The sequence below is a fragment of the Schistocerca cancellata genome, chromosome 7 (assembly GCF_023864275.1).
Source record: "Schistocerca cancellata isolate TAMUIC-IGC-003103 chromosome 7, iqSchCanc2.1, whole genome shotgun sequence".
Taxonomy (NCBI): Eukaryota; Metazoa; Arthropoda; class Insecta; order Orthoptera; family Acrididae; genus Schistocerca; species Schistocerca cancellata.
The window spans coordinates 183,818,998-183,842,165 of NC_064632.1; the positions used below are offsets into that span (position 1 = coordinate 183,818,998).

Sequence of the window (23,168 nt, forward strand, 5' to 3'; positions counted from 1 at the left end):
GAAGAGTGTGGTGCAAAAATTGTATCCCCAGGCCAAAGAAGATGCAGCAAATATTGCAGAATTTGAGTGAAGATCTGCTGCCAACATCGTTAATTTGGAAATAGATACCCTTCTGTGCAGCAAAGCAACTTAAGTCACAAAATGGAAAATCCAGGATGGAATGTAACAATATTATGAAAAGGATAGTTGCCAGTCGTCATATAGCAAATGTGGCATCTAGGAAGCCTGCATAATCGGATGACTAGACAATCAATTAAACAAGTCATATTAATGAGTTTTATTACAAAAAGAAATTTAAAATACTTAACTTTGGCAATTACACAGATGTGTCACAAGCAAAGGGCAACATACAAAATAAGCAATCTTCTTCAGTATGGACAACCCCAAATCTGTGCTTCATAGAGAGTACAGGCGAAGTGACTATCGTTGACGCTGCTATTGAAGTTGCTAATCTTGAAGCTGCAATTGAACTGGCTGTCACCAGTTGGTCATGGCACTTATGTACTCTTCACACAGGGGCCACTGCTGTTGCATTGTCATCCTGGAGGGAGGTCCCATCAATGTGCGATTGGCTGACTTCTTCTCACAGCCTTCTCTTCCCTGTAATTACTGATTGCCATACCAGCGCTTGAATTTATGCCATAACATTCCTCCTCCCCAAAGTGACAGACCGTTGTCATAGAAGGAACTTGACAACAGGAGCAGAGGCAGGAGTGTGGAGGCTCTGATGGACCGGAAGCTTTGACCGCAGGGGACGTCAGATTTCCAATTGTACCCTGCCATCCAGCCTTCGCTCTGGTGAAAATGTCCCTCAGAAAATGCCCAGAAGGGTACCTGTCCACCTCCTGAGAACCATACTCGTATGTAGAAGATGTCAGTTGGTGCGGTATGGGTGGGTCCAGCTCCATCGGTAAGATGAGAGGAGGCGGAGTAGGTGAAGGCTCCATCTCCATGGGATCATCCTGCAGTGCCATAATGTCACCCTCTGGCGGCTCCTGTGGCCACACTGTCCTCAGGATTCGTGAATCTGGGGGAGGAGATACAGAAGGATCACCATGCACATGACAGTGGCAAATTTGTTTGTGATTTTGGCACTGCAATCTGTCTGGGCCTGAAATGAGATACATGCATGCGCCAAGTCAACGAAGAATCTCGCCTCACACCAACCATCTGCTGCCACTAACAAACCCTGAAAAACACAACATCATGCGGCATGAAGTGATACTTGCAGTCTTCCTTCAGCGCCGTATGCTGAGGAGGTTGGGGCAGGTGAAGTAGTGTCCGATGGCATCGGCCATGAAGCAGTTCCACCGGCAGTGGTCCATCTCATGGATACAAACAACAGGAGGTGAGAAACAGTTGCAATTCTTGATGCCTGGTGTGTGTGGTGTGAAGTTTGGTCATCTTCTGTTTGAAGGTTCTGACAAAACATTCTACTTTGCTGCCTGACTGTGGATAGAACGGTGCACTAGTTAGATGCCGTATGCCATTGTGTTCACAGAAAGTTTCAGACTCATGCGACGTGAACTGAAGACCGTTGCCCGACACTGTGACTTCATGCAAACCATTGAGGCAAAAAATACAAGATAACACCTCAACTGTGCTACATGATATTGTTGAGGTAACTGACACAGCAAAAGGAAACTTGCTATAAGAGTTTACCACGATCAACCAACAAGTGTTCCAAAAAGGTCTCACAAAGCCTATGTGCACACGTTGCCATTGTGATTGCGACTTAGGCCAAGCAGAGAATTTATGTGATGGATCAGACTGATTTTCCACACATGCTTGTGACTGTGATGTCATCTGTTCTGTTTGGGTGTCTATACCCTGCCAAGTACAGTGTTGACACACTTAATTGTTTCATATGAACAATCCCCCAGCATCCTTGGTGAAGTAATTGCAACACTTCGTTTTGCAAAGCTTTGGGGACCAACACACCTGACTGTCCACTGTCATTGTGAACAAGAATCACACCTTGCTGTATAGTGAGGCTATGCTGATGCGCAAAGCATCGTCGCACTACTGAGTTCTTTATGGTATGTGATGAGCGAGGCCAACATATGTGAATGTAGTGTAGCAAAATGCTCAAATCTCAACTAGCTTTTGTGGCCTGTGCAATTTTCCTATAGTTTAGAGGAAGGGATTGAAGCAATTCAGAACCCTGAGCATCAATGTAACAACAAGATGCAGCAGAAGCATCAAAATCTGAATTAGGGTCAGTCGGAAGATGTGAAAGTGCGTCCACATTACCATGTTGAGCTGTCAGATGATACACAATCTTGTACTTGTATTGAGACAACAGCAAAGTCCATCTTTGCAATTTTTGGGCAGTTCATACGGGAACCCTATTCATTGGATGAAACAAGTACTTTACTAAGTAGAATTTTCTGCCATACAAATAGTGGTGGAATTTGGTGACACAATACATAGTAGCCTATGCCTCTTTCTCTATTTGTGAATAGTTACAATGAGCTTTGGACAACACTTTTGATGTGAAAACAACAGGCCTGTCTTTATCACCAAAACTGTGTGAAAGCACTGCACTCATTCCAAAGAGGAAGTGTCAACTTGCATCACAACTGGTTTCTCAGGATCAGAGTGAACCAAGCACCAGTCACTGAGAAATGCATCTTTAAGTTTTTTAAAGCTTCTTGGTACTCATTTGTCCAAACAAAGGGGAAATTCTTGTGACAAAAGCAATACAATGGAGCTGCAGTGTGTCCAGATTTTGTTATGAACCTGTGGCATAGAGTGCCATAAATATCGATATTTGTTCTGTGCGTAAGTGTGCTATCTTTGAGGAGAGGGCTTTGGAGAGGATGTTGGATGCTAACGGCAGTTAGCCTCTGGACTTGTATCTGAGTAGAAGCTAAGTGTGAATACATCTGTATCCAAGAGAATTCTAGTTGTTTACCTACAACTATACCATATTCCCTCACTGGTGACCCCGCTTTTGTGTAATACGCGTCCGAGTTACCGCCCGAAGGTGATTTACGCGCCTACCGCGTTGGGTTTCTCTGTGATCGCGAGGGCCTTTGTTCAGCTCCAGACAATGGCCTTTCAGCATTCACCGCCACCCAGATTCCAGCAACATCTCTCCATCACTCCTGCCGTCATAGTGGACATGCCGCAGGAATCTTCGGAATCCTTCAGCCAGAACATGCAGTGGAATTCATCGAGTGCCGCCAGTTTCTTCCAACTGCCAACGGTCATGGACTCTGGCTTTGTTAGCTTGGACCTTCCCACGTGTTCTCCACAGAGTGTTGGTCGGAACATTCCTACTCCCGTGTCGAACACACAATTCAATACAGTTTGTGGCGTCGAGTGAGGTTTTGCTACTTTGGAAAATCCAAAGTAAATTTAAACTCGAATCAGTTCCTGCCCCGTGTGTATCCTTCCGCGCCGGCAAGTCAACAGGTGTTCAATGCTCACCAAACAGCAAATATCACACCAAGTGTGCATCCTAGTGGATGTGTGTGGGATCCTTGTGTTGCTTCTAATCAAGTCAACAATTCTGTGCTACAACCAGCCCCACCACTCACAGTCGAGTGAATACTGTGTGCATAACGGACATTCACCAGCGTACTTAAGCACTTGTGGCTTATCTACGAGATACCACGTCAATGAGAATGCACATTTTGACTACGATCCTCACACCGTTCAAGCGTCTGTCACTTCTCAGCCGCCCCCCCGGCGTCAAGTGAATTTCGAGATTCCCGCATTACGGGACGCCAATAATTCGGACTCGCAATCTTCTGCATGCTCTACTTCCGTCCGAAGTAATAGGCGCACCTCCACAGTGACTGCAGTGCTGAATCTGCCGAAATTACCAGACTTCAAACCCGCTCACCCAAAGTTCTGATTTGACCTGGTTGAGCAAACATTCAATGTCTGTGCTTTGGACGACGACGCACGCTTCGCCTGTCTCATGAACCATGTTCACGACCGCGTCAATTTAATTTATGATCTGGACAAAGCACCCCCCCTAGCAGGGAAGTATGCTGTGGTGAAACAGACAATACTGGAGCGCGTCTCAAAAACCAGGAGAGAAAATGTGCGACAGCTCATCTACGAAGAGCGTCTCGGCGACAGGTCTCCGTCCCAGCTGTAGCGGTGCATCCGTCTTCTCGTCGATGAGCAAGTTATGCCTGATGATACGCTCGCAGAAATCTGGACTGAAAAGCTGCCTTTGTCTGTCCAGACTGCAATCTCTGCATATGAAGATAGGCCAGTAAATGAACGTTTACGCGCCGCCGACAGAGCATACTCCGCCAGGCAACGTGAGCTCCGTGCACTGCATTCTGGACATGACCGCACTAAGATGCTTTCTGACGCCACGCCCTAATAACAAGTTTGTTAAACTAGCCGCCCTGCCTGCACCTTCAACTCCCCGCAACGACAGTGCATCGGCCTCTGTGGAAGACTCTGGGGCACATACTCCGTCACCTAGCAACTACCCACAGGAGCACAGGCCCGCCCAACCTTACTGTTTCTTCCACGCAAGATTCGGGGAGCAAGCTCGCAAATGCCAGTCACCGTGTTCTTACCCAAACTCCAACCGCAGGTAGGCTACGGTGCCATCTCCTGCAATGTAAACAACAGGCACCATCCCACGTTGCACTCCGTTTCGGACAATAACAGTAAGTGTGGTCGAGTCTATGTTCATGATTTACGATCAGGTGTATGTTTTCTGGTAGACACTGGCGCAGACGTCTCTTTGCTGCCGGTTCGCCTAGCAACCAATAAAGTGCAGCCACACAAAACAGTACTTCGTGCAGTGAACTTGTCTACCCTACAGTGTTCGGGTTCCACTTTGTATACAGTGAAACTTTCGCCCGAGTGCAAGCTGGAGTGGACGTTTCTAGTGTCAACAATTGAAGAACCTATTCTCGGAATTGATTTCCTCAAGCACTATCAGTTGTCACTAGATTTTGTGCGAAATACTGTGTTTTACCCCTCCCCCCCTTAACAAACATATTCCTTTCGCTTCGCCGAGTGACAGTTCGGCTAACACCAAACATGTGTGCTGTGCTAAGAAGTGTGTAAACCTATCCTGGGAACTGCAATCTTGGACAAACAAGTGGCTAGTGGAGTGCGCCAGGTCTTCGAAGTTGCGGATGGAACATATGGAAATGCTGCTGCATCTCCGCGACATACACCACGAGTTGGCCTCCACACAACAACGCACTACAAGCAGACGACTCGTCGGCTACAGAAAAGGTCAGTCCATGCCAATCTGGTGTTCCCGTGCCCGCGCACGTTAACGACAATGTTGTGAGCTCTGTAAACTGTGTCAGCAACCCCTTTTGTAATGATAGGGTATGCCAGAGTGCAGATGCTCCTTGCGTTCCAAATGGACAATTAACTTGCCAAGCTCATGGGAATGAACTACGGCCATCTGCTGTTCGGCCACGTCCACTCATGCCTACAGCGTCGTAGCGGCACGGCCCGCTACCAAGAACCAGTGTACCAACCTCGCCCATGTTAACACGTGTGCGGCCTTTACGCAGCCTACGAGCGGGTGGCACACCTGTACTTCTGTGCCCTCAGCGCCACAGCTTGGGCCGTCCGCCATTGCCTGCTCTGCTTCTCGGACATCTGACTGTCGTGCCGCGCCACGTATTGCAATAGTCACTAACGGCACAGTTCATCGGTTACGTCTAACTGATGGGCCGCCCATATCGCAACGCCCACGCCGCCTCGAGCTGGAATTTATGAAAATTGCAAAAGAACAATTGGACGATCTGTTACAAAAGGGAATAATTGAACCTTCTTCCGGTTGCTGGGCTAGTCCTATCCTGTTTGACCAAAAGAAAGATGGTGCTTGGCGTATGGTCGGAGACTATAGGCGTTTAAATGCTCACACCATCATTGATAAGTATCCGGTCCCACACATCGCAGACTTCAATCATGCGCTCGCAGGTGCAAAGTACTTCTCTGTTTTGGACTGTAAGCACGCATTTCATCAGATTCCTATGGCTCCGGAGGACATTGAAAAGACTGCCATAACCACTCCCTTCGGGCTGTTACAACACAAATTTATGCCATTTGCGTTGAAAAACGCCCTCCAAACGTGGCAGCGTTTCATCAATCAAACTTTATCCCATCTAGACTTTTGTTTCGTATGCATGGACGACATATTGGTTTTTGCTTCTACTTTGGAACAGAGTGAAGAGCGTGTTCAAGTCGTGACAGATATTTTAGCAGCCACTGGTATTAAACTGAACAATAAAAACTCAATTGCACCAGTCATCCGTCACATTCCTAAGTTATGTTGTGTCATCGGATGGTCTGACACCACCACAGGGCAAGAACAAGCCTGTTCTCGAGAACTACGCCCTCAGACCAATAGGGAATTACGCAGGTTCATTGGAGCAGTTAATTATTACCGGAAACATTTGCCAGCCGCTTCTGCGGTGCAGGCTCCTCGCACAGATGCTCTCGCTGGCCCACAAACTTCTGGCACGCCCCAGGTACCATGGACACCAGACATGGACAAGGCGTTTAATGAACTCAAACAGCTGTTGGCCTCCGCTGTCACTATTGCTCACCCACGGGCGGACGCCACAGTGTTTATCACTATTGACGCTAGTGACAATGCTATCGGCGCAGTACTGAGTCAGACATACAACGATGCTACGGCCCCCCTGCAGTTTTTCTCAAAAAATCTAAACAACACGCAGAAGCAATACTCAGCATTCGACAGAGAATTACTTGCAGTTTACAAGGCCATAAGACACTTCAGAACTGATGTTGAGGGACGAGATTTCTATGTGCTCACTGATCACAAGCCGTTGGTTCCTGCCATAAAAAATCCTGCGGCTGATCCGCTCCCACAACGCATTCGTCACATCGATTACATCTTGCAATTTACAAATGACATTCGCTACATCCGAGGAGCGGACAATGTGGTCGCTGATTTTCTCTCGTGTGTTGGTGCTGTCACAACCTTGATTGACTTAACGGACCTACCTCGGTTGCAATTGGCAGACCCCGATACCATGCAGTTAATTTCAGACCACAGCTCCTCTCTCCAACCGGTACGCTTTACTTTCCCTGGCATATCTGACTTAGTGTGGTGTGATGAATCGACTGGTATGTTGCGGCCATTCATTCCTAAGCCCCTTCAACGCCAGGTCTTTGACAAACTACACACATTAGCACACCCCGGTGTCAAGGCCTCCACCCGTCTGGTAGCTGAACGGTTTGTCTGGAGAGACATGCGCCGTGACTGTCAGTCTTGGGCAAGGGCATGCATGGTGTGTCGGCAGAACAAAGTTTCCAGGCACAGTTCTCCACCCCTTGGCTGTTTTGCCCAACCGCCAGGCCGGTTTCACCATGTTCATGTCAACCTCGTAGGCCCTTTGCCCCCCTCCGAGGGTTTCCGTTACTTGTTTACAGCTATTGACGGGATGACTCGGTGGGCTGAGGCTGTGCCTATTCCGAACATTACCTCTGAGACAGTAAGTCGAGCATTCTTAGATTCGTGGATCTCTAGATTTGGCTCACCTGTTTACCTCACCACTGACCATGGGTGACAATTCAAGTCTTCAGTTTTCTCTGACTTATGTAAAATGTGTGGTATTGTCAAAATTCATACTTCTGCATACCACCCCCAAAGCAATGGGCTTGTCGAGCGATGGCATCGCACCTTAAAGTCTGCCTTGCGTTGCCATGACTCACTATGGACAGAGGCACTGCCCTTCGTGCTTCTTGGCCTTCGTGCGACTTTCGAGGAAGACCTCAAGGGTTCCGTAGCTGAGTTTGTGTATGGCCAACCTCTGGCTTTGCCTGGAGAATTAGTCACTCCGACCCCACTTCCACGGCCCTCTGAACTCCCTTCACTTCTCGAGCGGGTGCGCTTGCACTGCAGCAAAATTCAGCCGCCACCTCCGGCTGCTCATAGACCTCCGCGCGTGTACGTACCGCGCACGCTAGACTCTTGTGAGTACGTGTTTCTCAGAGATGACTCAGTCAAAGCCCCGCTTCAGTCGCCCTACACAGGTCCTTACAAGGTTGTCAAACGCTCTGAGAATAACATGGATCTCCTCATAAAAGACTCTGTAACTCCTCATAAAAGACTCTGTAACCACGGTCTCACTCAACCGAGTGAAACCAGCTTTCATTGAGCCTCAGGTGAACCTCGCTGATTCTGCCGGTATTTCTCCCACTCCTGCTTCGAGCGGCCATCCATCTTCCCACACTATGGATTTGGGTATTGATTCTCCACAGCGTGTTTCTCTGCCGAGCACTGCTCCTTCTCCGTGTTCATCTAATTTGAGTGGCCAATCTTTTCAGGGCTTCACTCCTCACAGCCCTCGCAGTCGAACTGCCAACCACTCGGATTCTACCATTGTGTTACCATCTTTGTGTGACAGCTCTTTGTCACACCGTTCAATCCACGCTGGCTCCTTGTTGCCTTCGGTCACGCTCCCTCATCTGTCAGCTGATCGCCCGAGGTTGTCTCCTGTGCAGTCCAGTGCACCTGCCACCCCCCTCTTAGCAGATGCTTCCCCCTGCCATGGCTTTCCCACACCTCCCTGCCTCCCTACCATTGCTCGTACAGGTGCCATCCAAGAATTCACAACACATGTGCACCCTGATGATATACATAAATTATCTGTTGTCGTAGATGGCGATACGGTGTGTGTGGTACTCGCATGTGACAATATTGAGGGAGGAAGTGCAGAATCTCGTGTGGTGCGCCGCTTTAAATTGAGCAGAAATGCTGCGTGTGGCAATTTGCATGCCTTTGTTAGGCCTTCTGGCAAGGTGATTCTCTGCCTGCCGGCTGACGAAGTGTTACACCTTCACTCCAGGACGAGACGTCATCTTCAGCCGCCGGCGTCGCTTGCTGACTTCACCGTCAATGTACAGGGTTTCACCCCCCGGTCTCCTACCCGTCGACCGCTTCCGCCTGACACAGAAGAACTGTGCATTACCTTCCTAGCTTCTCACCCCCCCCCCTCACCCCCATTCACAGGGACGTACTCCATACTGTGCGGGGAGGGGGGGGGGGGCTTGTGGCGTAGAGTGCTATAAATATCGATATTTGTTCTGTGCGTAAGTGTGCTATCTTTGAGGAGAGGGCTTTGGAGAGGATGTTGGATGCTAACGGCAGTTAGCCTCTGGACTTGTATCTGTGTAGAAGCTAAGTGTGAATACATCTGTATCCGATAGAATTCTAGTTGTTTACCTACAACTATACCATATTCCCTCAAACCGAATATAATAGTTCACTTTCCCCATAAGACTGGCTGCAACACTGTGACACTGCAAGGAACTGGCAGATCACGTATGGCTAACAAATGTGACTGAAGGGCCCGAATGAGTGTTGACAACACACGTTTTGAGATTCTTCATCTAATGGTATTTGAAGATATGCATCATGCAAATCAATTTTTGAAAAGCAGTGTTCAGTGCCTAATCTGTCTGCTGATCCTCTGGGAGTGGCATTGGATAAGTATCAATCACAGTTTGTGGCTTGACTGTATACTTAAAGTCAACACAGAGGTGAATGCGACCTGAAGGTTTTGGGAGCAAAACCAGTGGACTTGCCCATTGACTAGCTTGTATGGGTGCAATAGCTCCGCTATCTTGCAATTCTTTAACTTCAACAGGCACCTTGTCCCGTAATGCTATGGGAACAGTTCTGGCCTCGCAAAATTTCAGCTAATCATTGTCTTTCATAGTAATATGTGCAACAAAATTGTTAGCCTTGACTAAACCTTCAGAACAGAGTTCAAGGAATTCTTTCAGCAAGCTACACTGTCATTTGCATTGAATGCAGACCCTGACAACACATTGTCCTGAATTTGAAAGCCAAACAAATCAAATGAATCAAGGCCAAATATGCTCTCACAATCACAGAATTGTAGCACAGTGAAAGTCACAGTTCGTATATGCGAGCAATACATGACAGGCAAAGTACATTTTCTGAGAACGAGAATGTCTTGTCCATTATAAGCCGTCAGGTGTGTGCTAGTTTTAGACAGGCATGGGGAGCCTAAAAGTTCATATGTGTTACGATTCAGAAATTTAACAGAGGTACCCATGTCCAACTGAAATTTCATATTTTTCCACTAATATGCAAATGAACAAAATGTTTGTTGGAGTGTCATAGCACTGAAGAAACTGACTGCTTGTGAGTTTTGCTAATGCCTGCAGAAGTCTTTGAATACACTACATTGATTACATGGGCCTTGTTCCAAGAATTATGTGAGTGGGCAGAATTCTTATGTTTGTTCCACTGCAAACATACAAATTGTATTTGACATTTCATGCCACAAGCTTAACACTGTACTTGTCTGGACAGGCAATCTTGATGTTTGTGCTGTGAATACTACCTAAGGGCTCGACATAATTCTGTTTGTCTGTTTATAGAACTGTTTAAGCAGCTTGGTGCACATGTGCTGTTTCTGCCTTCTGGGATGGTTGTGAGTGAGGGACAACTCAATCCGACAAATTGGTAGCTTCTCAAATTTATTGGCTGCTACAGCACCTGAATCACACTGATCTAGAATTTGCACCACTTGCTGAAATGATGGATCTGACTGTTTCAGAATCTGTTCTCTGTGTTTGACATCAGTTACATTTTATATGATCGCATTACACAACATAACATCTGAATATAAAGCACCACAAGCACATTTTAATTTGTGTTTCCTTTTTATACCCTGAAATCTGTTACCCACTCATGATAAGTCTGTTCTGATCTTTTCTTGCAACAAAAGAATTGGTATCTAGCTGCCATCACATTCACTTGTTGGCTGTAATAGTTAGTTAGTGAATCTACAACCTTATCTTAGGAAAGTGCACTTGGAGTGGCGGTAGGGAACAATTTCTGAATGAGGCAAAAGACAGCACTGCCTACCGTTGACAAAAAATAATGTAGTCGTACAGTACCTGGTACTTTGTGACAATGATGAGGGCTTCATACTGTTGCGATCAGTCGAGCCATTCCTCTTCTTTTTCGTTAAACTGGCGAAAAAGTGGTATGGTACTTGGAGCTACAGTTGTTGCATTTTGCGCTGTGTTGGTCACTTGGTTGGTTAATAGCTGCTATACCATATTGAGAAGGGAGGCAATCTACTGCATCTGAAACTGAAACATCTGTGTTAGCTGTGCTGCATCTATCACTTGCAGCTGTGGCGCCTGATCAGTGGATGTGAAAGGTGGGTTGCTCATTTTGGAATAGGCAAATGCAATAAACAGACAATGCAAGCAACAAAAATAAGCACACAAGCAAAGAAAATTTCTGCAATGACCACCTAAAAAAAGAGAAGCAAAAACACTATAGAAACACTCTTAAAACATGTAAACATGTAAGTACATCTCTGCAATAAAAAGACAAGGTTGAATTAAGCCACCAGCAAAACACTAAAGCCCATGACAAAACAAAATTGTGGCGGCCAGGCTCTGGATTGTCACGTTGGTTTTCGTTCACCTTCTCATTGCCAAATACGTAGTGTCTAGGAAGCCTGCATACTTGAATCATTAGACAAACAGTCAAACAAGTTATATTAATGATTTTATTACAAAAAGAAAATTACAATACTTAACTTTGGCAAGCACACAGATGAGTCGCAAGCAAAGGGCAACATGCAAAATGATCAATCTTCTTCAGTATAGACAATCCCAAGTCTGTGCTACATAAAGAGTACAAGTGAAGTGACTATTGTTTATGCTGCTATTGAAGTCACTAATCTTGAAGCTGCTATTGAACTGGCTGTCACCAGTTGGTCGCGGCATTTATGTCCTCTTCACATGGGGGCCACTGCTGTCATGTTGTCGTTCTGGAGGAAGGTCCAGTCAGCATGTGATTGGCTGACTTCTTCTCACAGCCTTCTCTTCCCTGTCGTTCCCGACTGGTGTGCCGGCACTTGACTTTGCACCCTAACAGCAAAGATGCTGAGTCACAAAAAGGCACAACTCATACAAACATGACCACAGTCTCTGACTGCTGAAGCCACAGCAACCAGAGATTGTGGTTTTGTGTGTGTGTGTGTGTGTGTGTTGGCCAAAAGCTCACTTTCTGGCAGTCTTTTTGTTGTGCCTATCTGCAACACAGAATCTCTACTATATGGTGAGTAGCAACTATCCTTTTCATAATGTTGTTAAGTCACACAATAAAGACAAGATTGCACACCAGTTAAATTCCTTTTGGAGTGTGTCAAAGAAATATCTCCATTTTTGGCAATCATATAAACTGCTCACTTGAAAAGAGATCCTTACCTAAAGATTGGAATGTTTCACAGGCCACACCAACAGACAAGAAATGACATAGTAGTAATTTGCTGAACTATAGACCCATATCACTCACATCACTTTTCAATGAAATTCTGGAGCATATATTGTGTTCTAATATTATGAAATACCCAGAAGAAATAATCTGTTGACTCATAGCCAGCATGAATTTAGAAAATATCATTCATGTTAAACACAAGTGGCTCTTTATTCACCAGAAGTAATGAAAGTTATCGACAGGGTTCTCAAGTTGATTACATAGTTCTAGATTTCCAGAAGACATTAACAGTGTTCTTTACAAGCAGCTTATAATCTGATTGCATGCCTATGGAGTATTGCCTCAGTTCTGTAACTGAATTCGTGATTTGCTGACAGTAGGTAGTGATCAATGGCAAGTCACTGACTGAAATACAACTGACATTTGGTGCTCCTCAAGAGAAGTGTTATAGGATCTCTGCTGTTCCTGATCTATATAAATGAGTTACGAGAGAATCTGAGCAGTCATCTTAGATTGTTTGCAGTTCATGGTGTTGTTTGCTGTCTACTAAAGTCATCAAATGAGCAAAACAAATTGCAAAATAATTTACAAAAGATACTTGAATGGTGCAGAAGTGGCAATTGACCCCAAACAATGAAAAGTGTGAAGTCCTCCAGTTGAGTACTAAAAAATAGCTGTTGAATCTCAGATTACACGACAAACCACAATAATTTAAAGTTTGTCAATTCAACTAAATACTTGAGGACAACAACTACAAAGCACTTATATTGGAACCATCACATAAGAAACGTTGTGGGGAAGGCAAACCAAAATCTGCAGTTTATCAGCATAAAACTTAGAAGATGGAATGAATCTACTAAAGAGACTGCCTGCACTATGCTTATCCATCCTCTTCTGGAATACAGATGCACAGTACAGGCTTCTTACCATATAGGGTTGATGGAGGACATCAAAAAAGTTTAGAGAAGGGCAGCTCATTTTGTATTAGGAGAAACAAGGGACAGAGTTCCATCAATATGATACATGAGTTGAGGTGTTAATCATTAAAACAACAGCGTTTCACGTTGTGGCAAGATTTTTTCATGAAATTTCGATCACCTACATTGGGAAAAATGACCTTTGTAATAAAATGCTAGAATTCAGAGCTTGCATGGAAAGATTTATATGTTAATTGTTCTCACGTGTGACTGGAGAGTGGAATGCTCATGCAATAGTCTGAAAGTAGTTCTGTGAACCTTCCATCTAGCATTTAAGTGTAAAGTGCAGAGTAGTCATGTAGATGTAGTTGTCTGAATACAGTAAGGCATTCAAAAGGATGTAGGGTGCAGTAATTACGGAGATATGAAAAGTCTTGCATAAGATAGGCTAGAATAGAGAGTTAAACCAAATCAGTCTTCAGACTGACAACAACATCTGGTAAACACAAATGTGTATGAAACTAGTATTTGCATAAATATACAAATATTTGTATAAACTAAAAACCAAAACTTAGCTTTTTTTGGAAGTCTGTTGAGAAGTTTTTAATCACTGTGATACACATTATCCCCTAAGCACAGATACAACAATTTTAATTTAGTTAATCTGAGCAGCATGCCAATTATAAGTTGTTCTTCAACAATTGTTGGTGAGAACTGGACAAACAAAATGTATATATTACAGCTACTGTTGACAGACTTCTTGTAAACAAGCCAAATTATAGGAAAGGGCATCAGTCATGCAAGGAGCACAAAACCTGGAATAATGGCTAATGAAAACATTTAAGGGATAAGGATTTAGAAAACATTATAAACGAGGCTCGAGGTTTCAATTCTAGCATTTATTTTGTAAGCTATTTGTCTGTTTCCACAATATTCAGTCATGTTAGTCACAGTATTATACACATTATGTGTTTAAACTTATCATAGTAACATCAGGAAAAACTTGCCTGGGAATTTTACAGACTTACATGAGACCATTTCTTGAAACTCACCATATGTATAATAATGTTATTAGCATTGGTGAACATTGTGAATGAAGCTGACAAACAACTATCAAAATCTTGATACACCCACAACTTAACATCCAGTAAAAATGGATAAAATTAAGAATTTCTTGTGATATCCTGCATGAAATTTATTAAGACCTTGCTGGTCATCTCATTCACCAAAGTATAAAATGCTGTAAGGATTTGCAAAGCTGTTTGACCAATCTATCTCCAGATGAGCGCATATTAATGGTTAATCCTAACCAGACGTACGCAAACATCGCAGTACCCACATCCTGCGACATCTCACTTTAGTGAATACTAAACCTTATGCAGAGATGGCAGTAGACCTTTTGTGTTGGCCATCATGCCGGTGTGGGCGTGGAGGGGCTCCACCTCTATTAAAAAAAAAAATTAAAATGCAAAGCTGGCAAAGTCACAGAACAAAATTGCGCATTCCCAAGTAAGTACAGGTGTTCACATTGATTTGCCTATCCCCTGTATGTGCAAAAAAGAGAATTACTTACTGCCATGCACTTCACAGTGGATGTCAGAGTATGGATTTAGCTGCAGATATAGAGAAGCAATCCATGCCATTTCATCTGAAATTGATTGTGGTCATTGCAAAAGAGCAATTTCCCCACTAATTATATGATTAGTAGTGGTCCATCACCTGCCTGACATACTGATTCTACTGCTCTTTGTTGACAGCACTGCAAGCAGAACAAATCTCTCATTTAATGAACTTTTTCAATAAAATTACTTGGCTGTATAATTTTGTTATGGTAAGTTAAAACCACCAATGTTTTAACTTCTTTGCAGACAGTTCTCATCTATGTGGTCTGATATAAAAACTTATGAACATTTAAAATAACAAACTTGTTTTGTTGTTCATCCATTATGTTGTACTACATTCCATTATGTAACTGATATAATTTCTAAGCAAAATACAGGTAAGAGAATCTAGTTAGTAACTAACATTTCATACCCAACTGTACATCCACAGGTACCATCAGCAGAAGACCGCCGTGAGAGCTGTTCAGGAATGGAAGACGGCAGCATTGAAGCCTCAAGTAGCGGGGGCAATGTGAGCATTGGTGATGACAGCCGACGTGTTCTGACACGCACATCCTCACATCGACGCCATCAAGTTAACTGGATTCTTCTTGCAATAGCTATTGATCGCTTGTGCTTTCTGCTCTACTGTCTACTGTTCATCATACTTGCAACAGTGTACTCTGTGTAGTGTGGAATCTTCACATTGGTAATGTGACTATTTCGTCATGCAGTGGACAGTGTCAGCTATGGGAAAATGAGTTCTCACTAACAGTTTACCCAGTACAAATATAAACTGTGTATTTACAGAGATACTGTGTCACAAACATTTTGAATTTCATTCTCAAATTCATAATTATTCACTTGTGTCTATGAGCATCTGCCTTCAAACAGCCTTTGAATATATTTCGCTACTAATAGTGGTACTTGTTTGTTGCATTAACTTAACAAATACTGAAATTCAGTGTTTTGTATTATTGTGACCATTTCATTCAATATATAAAAACAGAATGTTGAAAACATCCTTGATAGAAATACGTCATTATGAAGCAATTAGAACATATTACGAGGATGGTAGGGCATGAAAGAAAGATTACACACTTTAATGCACATCTGTGCTTGGATGCAGGCAATTCTGCTTATCCAGATACTGCAACTTTCAAGCCATTCATACAACTGTAAATTCAGGAGAAATCAGACTTGTGACTGCTGCACTACTGAACAGTTGGCGTTCTGGTCCGAGCTGGCGGAGATGGCAGTCATGTGCATGAGGTGTGTTTGCTTGTGTGAATGAAATTTGTGTGTGCGTGTGTGTGTGTGCACGCACATGCGTGCGTTTGTGTGTGTGTGTGTGTGTGTGTGTGTGTGTGTGTCTGTGTCTGTGTGTTCTTTCTCTGATAAAGGCTGTGGCTGAAAGCTAATATGTAAGTGTCTCTTATTTGTGCCTGTCTGCAACTTAAAGTGTCTGTAAGTAGCAATCCGTCTTTTCCTTACATAGTTTGTCACTCAACTGAAACTTCTCTCCAACCCTTCCTACCTCTCCCAGACACATTTTCTCTCCCCAGTCACTACACCCTATCCCGTCCCCCTTTTGAGATGTAGTATTATCATAACACTTGTCAGCCAGAACAGTGCAATCATGAAGTGATAAATACAACACCAGATTTAATAATTCTAGGTCCTATGATTAGTTATGAGAGAGCAAATAGGACAAGGATTTAAAGGACACAGAAATACAAGCATAAAGAAAAGAATATATTAAGTAAATAGCACATAGAAAAAGAAGTGTGAATCTGAAGTAGATGGGTCATATTTTTCAAATTTTGAATAAAGGTCAAATGTGTATTACTCACTTGGAGAGCCAGTTCTAACATAGGAAAAGCTGTACATCTCAGTCCTAAACCTCACACAACGTTGTGAGGATGGCTTTTAAACCCAGAGAATTACAGGAGTAGCTTTTATTGATCTTAAGGCTACTTATGACACTCTCAGTCATTGTACATTGTCTATGTGATAACCAAAGATTAAGTTTTCATCAAACTTATTCAAAGTTTACTTCAAAGCAGGAGATTTTATGCTAACTTCCAAGATCAGAATAGTCACTGGAGATGTCAAAGAAATGACTTACCACAAGGAAGTGTTCTTCCACCAATATTATTTAACACCTATAACAACGACCAACTCCCTCCAGTAAACACAAGGAGTTTCCTTTGTGCTGATGATACGGCATTAGTGAATCAAGGGAAACAAGGAAGTGTTCTTTCTCCAATGTTATTTAACACCTATAACAATGACCAACCCTCTCCAGTAAACACAAGCAGTTCCATTTGTACTGATGATATGGCATTAGTGAGTCAAGGGAAATCTTTTGAGGGTGTTGAAGCCTATCTGGCTGACGTACTGAGGGAGTTGAATGTCTAACAATGAACTTTGTCCAAACCAAAAACACAACTGTATGCATTTCATCTTAAGTACGATCAGGCACATTGCAAACTAACATCACATGGTAAGAATTCAGTTAGTAAATATGCCCCATCCTAAGTATCTGGGAGCCACTTTGGATGGTACTCTGATGAACAAGCAGCATTGTGAGAATATGAGAATGAAGGCAGAAACCAGAAATAATACCCTTTGTAAGATCACTGATAGTGCATGGAGCTCTTGACCACAAACCCTGGGAACTCTGGCAACTTCTTACAGTGCTGCAAGGTATGTGCACCCAGTCTGGTGCAAATCTATCCATGCAAGCATAGTTGACAAGGCACAAAACAGAACAAATAGCCTTGTTCGAAACCAATACCACTTCTACAACTCTACCAGCCTGCAGGCATAGCACCACCAGATACTCATCACACAGCAGCTGCCAGCATGCAGAGAAAAAATCAAGGTCGTCAGGAAAACCATTCATTACATAGGAAAATTCAAGAAGCCACAAGGTTGAAGTCCAGAAGAAGTTTCCTAAAGTCCACTTCAGTCTTTCAAACAACAGCAACTACAGCAAGAAAACAATTGTGGATTTCTTGACTCAAGAACAACTCTATCTCCCCTCTTCCTTCATGTTGAGGTCACTCAACAGCTTTTATTCTGGAGTTGGAAGATCCAGCAGTAATCTCCAGGAATGGGACTCGTCTCTGAACACCAGCAACTTTGACAGAGGAGATGCAAAGACCACAAAACACATACTGGAGTGTTAACTGTGCCTTGTGTCTTGTACAGAAGATCTGTTTGCAACTCCAAGTGCGATAGAAGGTGCAACATTTTGGTCACAAGTAATGCAGCTTGATAATTCTTTCTTTCATTTGCTTTTAATGGAAATAACCATATATTCTATTCATTTCTGATTCAAATAAATATAAGTATTATTTTAGGCAGCTGGAAGAAGATCATAAAATGGAGGGCTGTCTGACGCTCATTCAGGGAAAGGTGTACAGGCAAACTATTTTCCAATTTTTTTCACACTCAGCATATATTTTTTTATTCCTGAATCACTGAGTTTTAACAAATAAAATCTGAAAATATTTGCTGTAGAGAAGGTATTAAAACACATAAATGATGTGGTCTTCTGTCCAAAGAACTGTGTGAAGCAAGTCTCCACAGTAGTCTATTCCGTGCAAGCCTCTTCATCTCTGTAGGACTACTGCAAACTACATCCCTTAGAACCAGCTTACTGTAGCCATACCTTGGTCTCCCTCTACAGTGGAACCCCTGCACTTCCCTCCATTATGAAATTGATGATCCCTTGATGCCTCAGTATTTCTTATCAACCAGTCCCTTCTTTTAGCCAAGTGGTGCCATAAATTTCTTTTTTCCTGAGTCCTATTCAGCACCACCTTAACAATTACCCAAGTAGCCATTTAATCTTCAGATTTCTTCTGTACCACTACATTTCAAAAGCTTCTGTTTCCTTGCCTGAACTGTTTATCACATGCTTCTCACTCCTGCACAAGAGCACTCTCGTCTCACTTCTGCACAAGAATACTATCACAACAAATACCTTGAGAAAAGCTTCCTAACATTTAAATTAATATTCCATATTAGTAAATTATTCTTTTTCAGAAATGCTTGTTCTGTTGTTATGTCTGCATATTATACCCACTCCTACTTTGGCCATTATCAGTTATTCTTCAGCCAAAACAACAAAACTCATCTACTACTTTTGGTACCTCATTTACTAATATGAGCTGTGATCTAAAAGTAATAGGAATTTTTATTTTTCTTAAAGAATCTTTATTTACTCATCAACATCAACATTGTCTCCTTCTAAGTAACCGCCTCAGATGGTATATAAGCTGCTAAAATTATACAGACAGTACATCTTGGTGTGCTTTCCAAAAAAGTCTAATAAAATGTCATTCTTTATTTTTGCATTTCTAAAAGACATATCTGTAGGTTTGATAGTAGATGTATTTCTGTTTAATTGCCAGCTGACGGCACATGACCTTGCTTGTGTATTGCCGACATCAGCGCAGTGGTCAGAGAAAGGTAATGGAAGAACAGACCAATATAAACATTGGATGTGTACAACAATACCAAAACAAACATTGTTAACAGTCAATGTGTTGTCAAGAATGTGTAATTCATTTTATGTAAACAATGAATTAAGTACAACCAGACATTTTCTCTTTTACAACATTACCATAACGAAGGTCGTTGTAGTAAAGAAAAGCTAACATAAAATAAAATGTGTTCCCCTTAGTACAAAATCAACCAGTTACCACATAATTTGTTGTGCATTAATTACCATCAACTGCTTCCTCTTTTTACAACAATAGCATAACGAAAATGAAATTCAGATTATTTTCCTTTTCTACAAAAGTACTGTAATGAAAATGAAACCCATAGTACTTCGTTCACTGTTACACAAATACTCCAATAAGTGTTCAAAATACCCACTATTTGATTCAACATATGCTTCGTTATGGGGAAACCAGTTTCGTTGCACTCTTTCACACACATGCACATTTGTCTTTATGGTATTGGCAACATTGAAAATCCTCTGTGTAAGTTTGCCCACATTAATTATTTGCTGAGCATAGATAAGTTCCTTCATATGACCCCAAAAATATAAATCCAGTGGATTTTAATCAGGACTGTGTGGTGGCCATCGAAATGGACCAAAATTTCATATCCATCGTCCTTGAAATCATCTATTCAAATATCTTCATACTCTGCAACCTTTGCAGGTGGGCAACCATCGTGGAGGAACAACATGTTATGATGTACAGTTAACGGAATATTTTGTAATAAAGTTGGTTGCAATGTTTCCTCTAGAAACGATCAGTAATAGTTACCAGTTACTTGTGCACATAAAATGCAAGGCCTAATACAGTAATCATTGATTATACTGGCCCATACATTTACGGAAAAGCGGCACTGAAAATGTGTTGCTACTACTTGGTATGGATTGTGTACACTCCACGTGTGCATGTTATGGCAGTTGGTTGTCCTGTCTTAAATGAAACATGCTTCATCTGTGACATCTATTTTGTTTCCAAGTCATGCTCCGCATTTTGTAACAGGAACCATTCTGAGAATTCTCCTCACGGAGGGAAATCTTACTCTTCCAATGCTTGTATTCCCTGAACACGGTAAGGCGGCAGACGCTTCTCTTTCAAAGTACAGTGAATGACGTGTGCAATACAACCACTTAGCGGGTATTCTTCTTGTACTCTGAATAGGATCTTCATGGATACTGTCCAGAATTTGTTCCTCAGCTTCCAACATACACTCTTTGCATTGTGGGCCTCTGCCTTCCGCATGGGGTAGTAAAGAGCCAGTATCTCTCAATCTGTGTAAATTAAATATGTACTTGCAAGCTGTATTCTGTCATCATTTACTTAATAATAAAATGAAAGCATATCAAAACAGACAATATGTTTCACATACAGAATTAAAGGTAAAGAAAACTATTGTAGTTTGCTATGAACGAATCACAAAATAATTCAGTAAAAGTAGAGAATTATGATGATACAAACCTTTGGTGAAGAGCGACAAATGTTTATCATGCAGGAAGTCTTCGTTATGGGAAGCGTTCTCAATAAATTCATACAGCTGACCTTGTAACACCTTTTTCCTCACCCTGAAGTTAATGAATATAGCATAGTTCAGTGATAGTAAATCTCCCTTCCATCCTAACATTTAACAGAGTTGCAATAACGTTTGCACGGGTAACTCGATGACTGCCGACGATCGGCATATTTCGCTAAACACAAATTGAGACATGTATAGTGCGCGTGACGCGGCGCAGCACAGTACGCATTGTGACTTCACAGCTTCAAATGAGACCGCGCAAATTGGGACATGAAGCGTCGGGGATGCAAAATGCGCCTGCGCTAGGTTGCGCGGTGTTGTGGTTGCGACACAGTTTCTCATGCCTCGCACCACATGATCACTGCGGGAGGGGTGAGGCAGGGAGCGCGTAAGCAGTCCTGCCACATGCTCAGTTCGGCTTGGTGCATATGGGAAGTGGAAATATCGCTCATCTGAAAAATACAGCCTTACAGTATACTGAATTTTATTCTCACTGAGTAGTGTTTGGTTTTTTTGCCGTATAAGCGCTCCATCTCTTTCTGCTAGTACATAATAGTTCTCAGTTACGTATGTCTGTATACTCTTTCGTTCTGTTCATTCTTTTGTCAAGAACAGCGCACAGTTAAATAATTGGTGAGCTATTAGCCACTGGGCCGGCCGAGGTGGCCGAGTGGTTCTAGGCGCTACAGTCTGGAACCGCGCGACTGCTACGGTCGCAGGTTCGAATCCTGCCTCCGGCATGGATGTGTGTGATGTCTTTAGGTTAATTAGGTTTAAGTAGTTCTAAGTTCTAGAGGACTGATGACCTCAGAAGTTAAGTCCCATAGTGCTCAGAGCCATGTGAACCATTTTATTAGCCACTGGGATTATATCTTCTGCCTCCAGAATGTTTACAGATCATAACAAGGGACAGACGATTGATTCATCATGAGGGTAGTGAATAAGGAAGTGAGGGATGTTATAAAATCATGTGATGTAGAAGCAACACAGGAAAGTAAAACAAAGTTATCTACTTGCTGCCTGCTATGCTGGCATTTCTCTAAGATCTGTAACAAAAAGTCGAAAAAGGGTGATTTCCACAGGTATGACCCCTTTGTGCTCCTGGTAAAAAGTGTCCAAGATCTGAAGTATGTAAGTTTCACTGTCATTGCTTGGCTGTGGATGTAATAAGTGACATTATACTACATACATGTGGACATCACATTTCCACTGCAAGCTAGAAACAGTTGAGAAGCCCTCACGAATAACAATGTGTTAGCAGGCTCGTCGTGATGAGAAAAAGTATTTCAGTTGTTGCTTACACACTATCAGCATTAATAAATTAATTATATTACAGGCTACACCAATGAAGAAGTGGTCAACATTATTCACAAAGTATAAGTATCCTGAAAGAGTGCTGAAATGTATCGCTAACAAAGGCAGATCTACTTCCATGACAATGTTTTTCAAACAACGTAAACTCTTTCTCTCATAAGGCACACCTGAGTAGCTTCCGCATTCCTGTCATATGCATTATTCTCAGCTGCTGAAGATACACTGACCATTATGTTGTGTGATGGATCAATTGTTTACCTTTCTCCATAACAACTATTTTATTCGTGAATCACACATTGTCAGTTTGGAAAGCTGTGAGTGAGTAACCAGCATCTGGAACATGCGAGTCATTCCTCCTGAAGGGTATGCTCGTCATTGTTTTAATACTGCTCAGATGATGGAAAGGAATAAAACCGTTTAGTAAGTTTCCATTCCCGTCGTTCAGTGTCAAAAATACGATAGGTAACAGGGAATCAACAAAAATTCCAACAGAATTGGCGATTTATTTTTGTGCGAATTGCTCATTTGAAGAAGCATCACCATTTATGAGTAATGATACATTTTTCTAGTTGACAGGTTTAACTATCCTTTTGCCAAAACACAGTATAATTTTTGCAAACTCATCTTGCAGCAGCTATTGCTACAGAACTCTGTAACAGAGTATCCCATTGAACTGATAACTGGCTACCAGAGAGCTCAATAGGTTACAAAAAGCCTCATTGTGTCATTTTGCAGTAACATAAGAGAAGAAATTTCATGATTATTGTCATACTAGAGAACTCTTATTTCACCAGCTGTCGATAACCCTTGAAAAATTACAGTCCCTGGGGTGAAAAAGAATGAAATAGAAAGTATAGCTTCATGTTTCAGCATAACAAAAAGTGCCGACACGAAGATGAAGGACGCAAGAGGAGAGAAGGCTGTGAGACAATGTCAACCAATAGCCTGCTGACTAGGACCACCCCATGACAGGAGCGCCCTCTATACAAAGAGAATATAAGTTCCGCTCCTGCCAGCCCCGGCAGGACAGTTAGAAGATGGAAACTAGCAGAGGCACTA

At 42.6% G+C, this 23,168-nt stretch overlaps 1 protein-coding gene across 1 annotated transcript in view; it reads left to right on the forward strand.

Annotated features, from left to right (window-relative positions):
- The window catches only part of LOC126092395 (acetylcholine receptor subunit alpha-L1-like), a 219,912-nt gene extending 204,127 nt beyond the window's left edge, over positions 1 to 15,785 (forward strand). Inside the window, exon 9 of the mRNA XM_049907967.1 lies at positions 15,217 to 15,785. Within this exon, the coding sequence (XP_049763924.1) occupies positions 15,217 to 15,456 (240 nt within the window). The 3' untranslated portion in view covers positions 15,457 to 15,785. The remainder of the gene's footprint in view (positions 1 to 15,216) is intronic.
- The last annotated feature ends 7,383 nt before the right edge of the window (positions 15,786 to 23,168 follow it).